Below are 10,177 nucleotides of genomic sequence, written 5' to 3' on the forward strand. Positions count from 1 at the left end.
TCAAACACAATATATTTATATATAAATATATATTATATTACTTATTTTTAATACATATTTTATATTATAATATATACTAAATATAGATGTTAAATTTAATAACTAATTTTTAATATATATGTTAATTTTGGGTAATTCACATAATTAAACCAACTTAGATTCAATATTACGTATATCATCCAAAATAAAAAACGTAACGTGAATCACCCAGATGTCATTTCTATATAAATCGAAACAGTGTTGTTCGATTTATATAGTATCCTAGTAAATCTAATAGAGTTGTTTCAGTTTACACATGCATGCAACGTTTTGATAGTAAATCTAGTTAGGCCGTTTCGATTTATACAATACATAGTAACCTACTAAATCTATGCCCATCATTTCGATTTATGCATAGTTTCGTACCCAATGTAATTCGAAACAGCTCCATTAGATTTACTAGGAGGATCTCTATATATAGAGTTCGAATTAAAGCCATTCGAACCACATTCCACAACCTTTCCCACCGAATCCTCAGCCAAAATACTCCAACATTTGAAAAAAATAACGTGATGGGGATAATCTGGACCGTCTTTATCGTTTAGACGGGGTTGCCCACATTACTGGTGTCGTCAATGAAGAGATTAGTGTATACAATTTTTTTTCAAAAATAATATTAGATATTTTACGTTAATGTTTTTTTGTTCATTTTAATGATGGTCGTTATTAGAATTGATAAACTAGATAGAGTGGTTAGATTAGTGGCTTAATAATATATAGAGGTTTAACCAAAAAAGTTCTAATTTAGATAGTGGTAACAAATAAGGAAAAAAATATGAGTAGTGAAGATGGCCATGTAGTTAAATTTAGTTCGAGCAAGTCTAGTAATTAGAATCGTTGTTGTGAATTGGGCGGTAAGAAAGCATGTTTTATTATTATTAAACTTTTTTTTTTCAGGCCCAATTTGATGAGTACATTAATGTTTTTTGTGTTCGTATCCGTTACATTATTTGGTTGCCTTTATGGTATTATTTGGATTAAGATATGCATTAGTTGATATTGTTATGTAGATATGTTTTGATGTGGTCGTAAGAAACAATCTGTTGTGTTATTTATGTAGCCTCATCGATGTATCGGTAGCATGAGACAATAGCAAGGTATGCGGATGGATGAGAGGATCGTTCTGTACTTACACATGATCAGTGGAAAACCGATGAACCGGATCTTATGCCAGTCCGGTCTGATATTTGAACCGTATAAAGAAAAAAATCGATACGAACCGGTCAAACTCGGAATGAATCGTTAAAAACCGGTCAAATCCAGTGAAGACCGATCCAACCAAACTGCTTGGTATTGAAAATTTATTCAAAATTCTTGAGTCAGGGTTCAAACCCTCACCCTCGTAAATGGAGGCGCCTTGCATAGCCACTAGGGTGCTATTGTCCTTATCATTATATATGCAGATTTAAATATATATAAATATCTTTCATGAGTTTCATCAAATAATTTATTTTTATTTAATTTATTTTAATTAATAAATACTTGTAGTATATAATAGTATAATAAATATAAATTAATTAATAAATTATTAAAAATTAAAAATAATAGTTATTTTAATATAAAAACAAAATAAAAATATCTATAATAGAGTAAAAATAATAAAATATTTATTGTTCTTATTCCATATTATTTTAAAATAGCTTGAAATTCTTAAAATGTTAGTGAAAATATGTATTTTAAATTTTTAACTATTTTTTATTTTTATTTACATAGGATCGAGTCAACCGGTTTAACCAGTGATCCACCGGTTGAACCAATGACCCAGTGACCCAGTAGTCTGATCGGTTCAATCACCAGTTCGGTTCTGACAACTATGGTTTATACCATCTTGCGAGGCTGAACGAGGCCTGGTTTAGGCTGGACGAGCCGTTGGTGAGTGCATTCGTGGAAAGATGGCATCCAGAAACGCATACGTTTCATATGCCGTTCGGAAAGTGTACAATTACACTGCAGGGTACTAATTAGAGCTCCCGATCGATGGACAGTACGTCAGTGGATACCTGACAGAGTTTGAGCGATACATCCAGAGCGGTCGTGCCAGCTAAGGTGTGGTTCTAGGAGTTGCTGAGTGTAATGCCTCATGCGAACTGCATCGACAAGTTTATGATGAAATGCAGTGATTCCCAATGGCGCCGATGACGCCACCATTTGGAGGTATGCACGGACACTACCCGGGGTGGCGAAGGTTGTGGAATGTGGTTCGAATGGCTCCAATTTGAACTCTATATATAGGGATCCTCCTAGTAAATCTAATGGAGCTGTTTTGAATTACATTAGCCACGAAACCATGCATAAATTGAAACTGGCTGTTTCGAATTATTATGAGCTTTCCATCTTCATAAATCGAAACGGTGTGCATAGATTTAGTAGGTTACCATATCTTGTATAAATCGAAACGGCCTAACTAAATTTACTACCAAACGTTGCATGCATGTGTAAATCGAAACAGCTCCATTAGATTTACTAGGATACTATATAAATCGATTTACTAGGATATCATATAAATCGAATAACATTGTTTCTATTTATGTTCATTCCTAAATCTATTTTAGCTATTTTGATTTATATAAAAATGACATTTAAATGATTCACGTTACATTTTTTATTTTGGGTGATATGCGTAATATTAAATTTAGATTAGTTTAATTATGTGAATTACCCATAATTTTTATAATAAGAATTGTCCTATTCCTTGATAAAAGTTGGTAACAACTTAAAATTTCATGTGCTTATCAAAATTAATCTAGTATACTTTGGACGGATTAGTGAAATAAAATCAAATCAACCAATAAAATATTATTTGGAGTTAGGTATAGTAGTTGGTTCCTCCCTCCAAATTGAAACTCCCACAAACATGTCGGTGATTTCATGCTTCTCTTTTGGCCGAACCAAAATCTTCAACTTTACGGCTTCAACAACTTCAAGATCCCTCTTTTCCTCAAAAACCAGCATACCTACCTCATCAACAGCCAAAAGAACTGTGCAACGTTCAGTTAAAATTGAACAACGCACGGTGAGAACTTCAGATTTTTTTTTTTTTTAACGTTGCTATTTTCAACTTCCAGATAAAATTAGTGAACAATTGTTGTAAGAATCTTTTAATTCACTATACAGAAGTTTGGAATAACTGATATTGATGGATGTCCGTACAAAGGAGCAAATGAATTGGTTCAACGCAGTAAATTTCTATTTTTGCTTCATTTTGCTGATTTCAGCTGATACCATTGCAATGTGATTAGCTTAGGAAGCTCAAATTGTGAAGTTCATATATAATATAGGTGAACCACCACCCCATTGGGAAAAGGTGCTTGAAGGGATTCGCAAAATGATGAGTTTTTCTAAAGATGGAACAGTTGACTCAATGGAATCTGAAGAAGCTGCTGATACTGTACCTCCTAAGGTGTAGTGACTAGTGCTGACTTAACTATTTGTTTGTATCGTCAAAAAATTTGACTAATATGATTCTGTTCTCAAGACAAAAATACAAAGATATTTAGAGATGTAACTTTTATATCTTTTGCTTCGAACCTTGAATTGATTGGGATGTTATAGCAACTTTTCGGTTCAACATTATGTTAAGCATGATATGGATGAATGTAACCCTTATCTTAATTCTTACATATACAACTAGGAAAGAAGATTTGCTGTCTTGGCATCTACTGTTTTATCAAGCCAAACTAAGGGGCATGTTTCTCAAGGTAAGCACATAAAAAGTTAAATATTTTGATTCTGGTCTTAGCTTGAGGTTGTACTTGTAGACTCATTCAACTTTGGTCCACAAGTTTGCTCATAATTTCTCTTGGTTTCTGTGAACACTACTTAAAACTGTGTTTTTTCTCAAGAATAGGAGCAACTAAACGTCTTCGGCTAAATGGTCTGCTTACTGCTGATACAATCAACAAAGCTGATGAAGAAACCATCAGAAAGTTGATTTACCCTGTATGCTACTTTCCTACTTGGTAGTTTTTGAGATTCAAAAGATTTGGATTTGGTTGTAAATTACGGATGCTACTTCTGAAGTTCATAGTTTTGCTTTTATCATTCTCATTATTCATTGAGCATATACACTTTTTGTTTACCCAGGTTGGATTTTATAAGAGAAAAGCCAGCAACTTGAAAAAGATTGCAGATATTTGTCTCATGAAATATGATGGAGACATACCTAATTCAGTTGAGGAACTGCTCTTACTTCCAGGTGTAGGTCCTAAGATAGCTTATTTGGTATGTGCAATAGCTTTTCTAATTCAAACCCTGTGGTTTGTTAGTATTTTAGTTCATTTTGTTAGTGATAATCCAGGTTATGATTCTTGGATGGAACAATGTTCAAGGGATATGCGTCGATACTCATGTCCACCGCATTTGCAATCGCCTTGGATGGGTTTCCAGAGCAGGCACAAAGCAGGTTTCTTTTGAGTTTGGTGGCATCATATCCTATGTATCCAACTAATGTCACAATTGGAAGTTGCTAAATTCTCTTCCCACTGCAGAAAACATCAACACCGGAAGAAACAAGAAAGGCGTTGCAGCGTTGGCTCCCAAGAGAAGAATGGGTTCCAATAAATCCCCTTATGGTATGCCCAGCACATTTCCTTTTGAATTAGTAACAAGAAATATGCAGGTGTTATTGCTGCACTACTAAAGGCTCTTTAGGTATCAGATTTAACTAGTGTTTGCTATGTATGGCTTGAATATGAACAGGTAGATTTTGGTCGAACAATTTGCACTCCTTTACGACCTCATTGTGGAAAGTGTTGTATAAGTAGTCTGTGCCCATCAGCATTCACAGAGACTTCTAAGCCATCTTCCAAGTCCAATAAGTCCGAACTGAAAAAGAGGCTTTAATCAAAAACTGATTCTTGCATTTCAAGTTTGAAAGGTGATCACTCAAACAGAGTTGACTTCATATGAAGAGGACAAGTGAAAACGGTTAGATGATTTGGTATGATTTGACTAAATTAGTGTCTTAATGGTTTTCGATTATTATCTTCACATGAACATGTGAAAGCTCACCAATTTGAAATGCTCAATCAATATCTTGAATATCATACATGGTCGTTGAGAATTAGGTTTGACAAAATCATTTCAAGGCTTACATAACCAACACGATATATATGTATCTAGAGATCTATGTTTTTAAAAAGTATATAGGCAATCAAATTGGTATTTGTTTCGTCGCCTTAAGTAGGTTTTGCCATGTCACTAACAGTTGTTTAGGAATTGCTTTGCAAGAGTTAAGCTAGTTCTGTGCTGGTAATACTTTGATTGAACTCGAATGCCTGTAATTTTGTTGGAAAAAAATGCAGTCATGCACACAGAAATACAAACACCACATTGAAGCAATGACCAAATATCTAATTTCTACGGATTATGGGAAAATTACACAGAAGGCATATAAGCTGTCCCTTCTCCTTGCATGTTTTCTATTCACTAGGCTACTTGAGGAAGCCTACTCTTACGCCAGATCCAATAGTTAACTCTAATCGGATCAATCTTTTCCAGGATCGAACAAATCATGCTTGCTATATCTAGATCTTGTGTATCTAAATCTGGAATCTTCAAAGCCTCAATGGCATCTCTGAAGTCTTGATTTGGTTGATAACCATGACAGATAAGATCCAAAAGAGTGCTAAGAGCAAACAAATAGTTACTCTTGGAACTCAAAATCTTTAAACAAATTGATGAAACTTGAGGCTCGTTTACCCATGATGTGGTTTCACCTTTGTAAAGTCCTCGAAGATATTTCCATGAGCTCTCGTTTTCAGGGTAAGCTTCGATGGCTTTGATAGTGTAGAGCACTTCAGACTCTCTCATGGCCTTAAGGCCACCCAGGAAGGGAGACCTTGTTATGACAAAATATCTCTGTTAAAAAATGCATGTTAATAATACCATCTAAATTTGTAAGGAGAAGAATATGAAAATATTAAGAAAAGAAACATATAAAATTATTCCAAACAAAGTAAACTTCTATAAGAAAATGCGAACGAAGCCATATCTAGTGGATTCCAACCCCAAAAAAAACAAAAAAAAAAATCCTTTTTCCCCTTTTTCTCTCTCATGTCACAATATTTGGAAGCAAGTAAGTTCGCAAAAACTCAAGCTGATTCAGCTCATCAAACTACACTGAATGAACTGCAAATCAATCTAATTACCATAGAACTCATAAAACATAAGAAGCATACCTGTAAAGATATCAAATTATCTAAGTAAGAGACAACCTATATTCATTTCAAAATGTGTCAATGCTAGGGACATACCTGATTCCAGGCAGAGTTGTTGAAAATGTCTTGTTCAAGAAGTTGGCTACAATAATCAAGTTCATCTTCCCATCCTCCTAGTGCCTGGAGAACCCACTGTCCACACAAAACAAACATAAGCTAAATTTTCATTCCACATTTGAGTAATGAATTACAGTAAATATAGTTCTCAAATTAACACATTTGACAAAGTGAGGGAGAAAGATGCAAAACCTGGCGATGAGACCATGCGTGATAGTGCTTGGCGTCAACAGAGAGTACCTTCTTGGTGAATTGAAGTTCAGCGTTTCTAGCATCAGGCCCTAGTTTCTCAGCAACCCTTCGTCTATGATGCCTACAAACATCTGCCATCAACATCAATTCTTGTATATTCTTGGAGCAATGCGAGATCCAGACACATTCAAACCACTTAATTCTTATATTATCAACCTAGAATCTAGAAGCTATATACATAAAATCAAGAATACGTAGTTGTTCATGCTCATGGAGCATACACACATTTATGCAAGCATTTCGAGTGCAAATGGAAAATTGGAGAGTAGAAGCTGAAGCTCACCATATCTGATAGTTTTTGGAGTTTTTGGCGGCTATACGCTCAATGAATTCCAGTTCGTCATGCAAGTCAACCTTCAGCGACTCCAGCAACAACCGCCGAAAATGCCACACCTGCAAAAATATTAACAAAAATTAAGTTACTCCGTTCCGTAGAAATCAAAATTAGAAATTAAAGAAATAATGCAGCGAAATTATTTAAATACGGTGTAGTTTCCGGCGTTGAAGTGGATGGCTTCGGCGGTGAGGGAAAGGGCGCGTGGTGAGCGCTCGTCGGCAAGGTAAACGGCGCGGAAGTAGTCCATTACTTCGGCGAACTCCTCCGTGTAATTGATCGGAACCACCGGGCAGGGACCGTCGTCCTGCGGCACCGGAGTGACGTCAGCCCACTCCGGCCTGTCCCTCAGCATCATGCGCTCCTGCTCCTCCTCTTCCACTTCGCTCGATCCAGAAGCCATTACCCTCGAATCTTCTTCACTTGCCTTAGCTCGCTTTTTCTGCTAAATGCTAATCATGTTCACTTTTTTTTTTTGTTTCCTTTTTGCGTTTGGGGTCTATTTGGGCTTTAACAACTATTTGGACTCGATACACATATTCGGATGGGTCTGATTCGGCCCAGTTGAGCTCTCAGCAATGTCACAAAATGAATAATTGAGAATTTGTGATTGATTGGTTAGGCTGCCTAATCATAACCATTGGCAACAATTAGTGATTCGGTTTTGGTACTATTAGTATTAGCTTTACCAGGGTCGGCCATTATCTGATTATTCATTAAGTATATTCCAAACTTCATTTGCATCTATTTCTCATTTTTATAAATTATAACAATATAAGTGGCGTTGGATACAGTGCATCCAGCGACTAAAGCCTTAGTCTTATCAATTTATATGCAAATATATATAAGGTTTTTTTTTTTTGGTTCATAGCAAATATATACAAGTTTAAACCTTATACTCATTGATTCCGTATATATTATTCTACGCTTTTTATATACCTTAATCTAGCCCGGCACGAAATACTTCCAAGCTGAAAAACTAGCTCAAAGTATTCAAAAATTATACGCACAAGAAAATAATAGAATATTCACTTCAATATAATGTATGATTTACAATTATAATATGTGAATGCCATTTTCTCATCGAATCTCAATCAAGTGTGCAAAGAATTACATCAGGGCATGCACATCAACTAATCTTTCAGACTTAGACCCTCCATTATTGCTAAGCTATAATAAAAATGGAAAGATTATATATTAAAAAAACAAAAAAATGCTTGTGGTTCGAATTACAAAAGTAAAGTATACTGTCAAATTAGATTCTCTTTCATTTTTATCTTTCTCCTGAAGTAGGTATTCTCAATGAGTCTTGAATTGTTGTTCACTTGTGAAAGAACTTCCATACATCTCTGTCCGTCAAATCCTTGACCAAATGTGCTCCAAAAATACCCTCCTCATCTACAAGGCTTCTCAGTTGTCGTGCTCCACCATTGAAGCCAACATAGTGCTTCTTCATAGCTAGATACACCACTCCATATGGAGGCCTCAAGCACTGTCGAAGGGAAGACAGAAAAGAGGACTCAAAATTTCTGATGTTAAGACATCAAGCTTGATCATTTGTTAGATTATACAATCAAGAAGCCAGAGCTACGTAGAGTATAGACAATTAAGTATAAGGAAACAAACCTTTTTAATAAGTGCATACAGCTTCTTCAACGAGGTAACAGAGTATGGAGCCTCAGTCAATAAAATAACATCATAACCACCTTCCCCTTGATCTGCCTCACTAGCTCTTTCCCAAGCTCGGCTTCCTGAGAGCTTCCTGGATCGTCTCGAGGAACATTCTTGTCCAATGATGCTACCATCTTGGCTACTACATCCATCCATAAAATCTTCCTCAGAGAAGCTCAAGCTCATTCCAGGTGTTATTTCATATCCGTCATTTTTCAAAACAGACAACACGGCAGGTACTTCTTCCCAATCCCCAGCATAGAAATTAACTGATGGCGCTAGAGTTTGTCTTGAAGGAGTAAGGGGAGGCTCTGGCTGTCGACTCTGCCTGTCACGAGCTTGCTTAAGATTGGCAAGGACATTTGGTATAGTTGTGCATCTTACAGTTTCTGCATTCTGATCTTGAAAATGCACTATGGATGCTCCCTAAAAATTAAAACAACATATTGGGGGAAAGGAAGTTATTCCAACGATTTAATCTATCTCTTTGAATGACAAGGTTAAATGTAGATCTGCCCATGTCATCAATAGCTTAAATGGGTTTGCCTTGTGTGGAAATAAAACCAACATATAAATAAATGGAGATATTTACAGCCATCATATATGCATAGAAATGCGACAAAGGAACACCAAAAAAGAGGTGTTGAGACCGCAAGGCACATCATATATACCTTCAAGCAAGCAAAGATTCCAGGAAGCCCATAATTACAACCAAGCTGCAAGAACCATGAAGCAGTGAGATTAATAAACCACTGACATTGTGGGTTAAGGAAGAAGACTATAAAGCAATCTCATGAAGGTAGAAGGATTTAAGACAATGAAATCAATGCACAGTACTAAGCAACAAAATCTTCATGGACATATTACCTCGAGTACTCTTTTCCCTCTGAAGCTTAGCTGCCCATCACAAATCTCAAGCTTTAGAACACTAACAAGATCGATGGAACTGTCCCAGGATTTCAGATATCCTACGAAATCAGATAAATCAATTTGATACCACCATTCCTTTGTATGGATGAGCAACTAAGTTATATTTATGTAGAAAAGCATGATTGATAAGAAACATGTTCCTAAGCTAGACTCATCATTATACTTCAGGCATAAATTGGGTTATTAGGTCAGTATATCTCTTTGGATAATGCTAAATAACTTTAGGGATTTGTAGTCTTCCTTCTGTGCCAAAAGTTTTTGCCTTAAAGTATTATGACTCACAAATATCCATTAGTATATTAATTCACTAACAATTTTAAATTTTACAAAGTAAATGCACTTCAAAGAAGATGCAAGTCCATAAGGAAACACCAATCCAAGTTCAATGCCTAAAAGTCTGAAATATCATGTATATACCATCAGGTTTTGCGGACATTGCCTCTGAACCACTGAACCCAATGATATCAGCAACGTTGACTTTACCCTGTCAGAGATGTAAGATACCATCAGTCCAACAATCAAACAAGTGTAAAACACTTTAAAAGCACCGAAGATCATGGATGTAGGTTCTATTTCAGCATGATGTAGCAAACACATTTCATAATCACAGCATAATCCTTTTAAAAGTGAGGCCCTCAACATATTTTCTCCAAAGAGATCAAACCTACTCTACATT

At 35.7% G+C, this 10,177-nt stretch overlaps 3 protein-coding genes across 7 annotated transcripts in view; 1 reads left to right on the forward strand and 2 right to left on the reverse strand.

Annotated features, from left to right (window-relative positions):
- LOC107613570 (endonuclease III homolog 2, chloroplastic-like) lies at window positions 2,832-5,220 on the forward strand. Of its 4 annotated transcripts, none has more exons than XM_021108550.1 (9): window positions 2,832-3,052; window positions 3,154-3,217; window positions 3,318-3,439; window positions 3,671-3,737; window positions 3,887-3,978; window positions 4,123-4,234; window positions 4,337-4,441; window positions 4,527-4,610; window positions 4,738-5,119. In XM_021108550.1, exons 1-9 carry the CDS (start codon window positions 2,894-2,896, stop codon window positions 4,800-4,802), a joined length of 870 nt encoding a protein of 289 aa, XP_020964209.1. In that variant the 5' UTR covers window positions 2,832-2,893; the 3' UTR covers window positions 4,803-5,119. The 4 variants fall into 4 exon arrangements, with proteins under 4 accessions (XP_020964209.1, XP_016171127.1, XP_020964210.1 ...); XM_016315641.2 differs by having other exon boundaries at window positions 2,835-3,052; window positions 4,123-4,260; window positions 4,738-5,220; XM_021108551.1 differs by lacking the exon at window positions 3,154-3,217 and having other exon boundaries at window positions 2,843-3,052; window positions 3,255-3,439; window positions 4,123-4,260; window positions 4,738-5,220.
- Window positions 5,285-7,349, reverse strand: LOC107613569 (protein farnesyltransferase/geranylgeranyltransferase type-1 subunit alpha). 2 transcript variants are annotated; one of them, XM_016315639.2, is made up of 5 exons: window positions 7,052-7,349; window positions 6,850-6,959; window positions 6,507-6,627; window positions 6,294-6,389; window positions 5,285-5,898 (listed from the first exon to the last, which is right to left on the reverse strand). In XM_016315639.2, the coding sequence occupies exons 1-5, from the start codon at window positions 7,301-7,303 to the stop codon at window positions 5,467-5,469; spliced, it is 1,011 nt and encodes a 336-aa protein (XP_016171125.1). In that variant the 5' UTR covers window positions 7,304-7,349; the 3' UTR covers window positions 5,285-5,466. The 2 variants fall into 2 exon arrangements, with proteins under 2 accessions (XP_016171125.1, XP_016171124.1); XM_016315638.2 differs by having other exon boundaries at window positions 6,507-6,684.
- LOC107613779 (histidine protein methyltransferase 1 homolog) overlaps window positions 7,907-10,177 on the reverse strand; it is a 3,652-nt gene continuing 1,381 nt past the window's right edge. Inside the window, exons 5-9 of the mRNA XM_016315932.2 lie at window positions 9,919-9,985; window positions 9,439-9,539; window positions 9,243-9,287; window positions 8,527-8,997; window positions 7,907-8,392 (exon numbers count right to left, since the gene is read on the reverse strand). Of these exons, the coding sequence (XP_016171418.1) occupies window positions 8,222-8,392; window positions 8,527-8,997; window positions 9,243-9,287; window positions 9,439-9,539; window positions 9,919-9,985 (855 nt within the window). The 3' untranslated portion in view covers window positions 7,907-8,221. The remainder of the gene's footprint in view (window positions 8,393-8,526; window positions 8,998-9,242; window positions 9,288-9,438; window positions 9,540-9,918; window positions 9,986-10,177) is intronic.

This window comes from Arachis ipaensis, chromosome B08 (genome assembly GCF_000816755.2).
Source record: "Arachis ipaensis cultivar K30076 chromosome B08, Araip1.1, whole genome shotgun sequence".
Classification (NCBI taxonomy): Eukaryota; Viridiplantae; Streptophyta; class Magnoliopsida; order Fabales; family Fabaceae; genus Arachis; species Arachis ipaensis.

Coding starts and splice junctions, on each gene's coding strand:
- LOC107613570 (XM_016315641.2), top strand. CDS start 2,894: ATGTCGGTGATTTCATGCTTCTCTTTTGGCCGAACCAAAATCTTCAAC. Junction 3,218..3,317: donor AAATGAATTGGTTCAACGCA/GTAAATTTCTAT, acceptor TATATAATATAG/GTGAACCACCACCCCATTGG. Junction 3,440..3,670: donor CTGATACTGTACCTCCTAAG/GTGTAGTGACTA, acceptor ATATACAACTAG/GAAAGAAGATTTGCTGTCTT.
- LOC107613569 (XM_016315638.2), bottom strand. CDS start 7,303: ATGGCTTCTGGATCGAGCGAAGTGGAAGAGGAGGAGCAGGAGCGCATG. Junction 6,685..6,849: donor TCCAAAAACTATCAGATATG/GTGAGCTTCAGC, acceptor TGAATGTGTCTG/GATCTCGCATTGCTCCAAGA. Junction 5,899..6,293: donor ACAACTCTGCCTGGAATCAG/GTATGTCCCTAG, acceptor ATTTTTTAACAG/AGATATTTTGTCATAACAAG.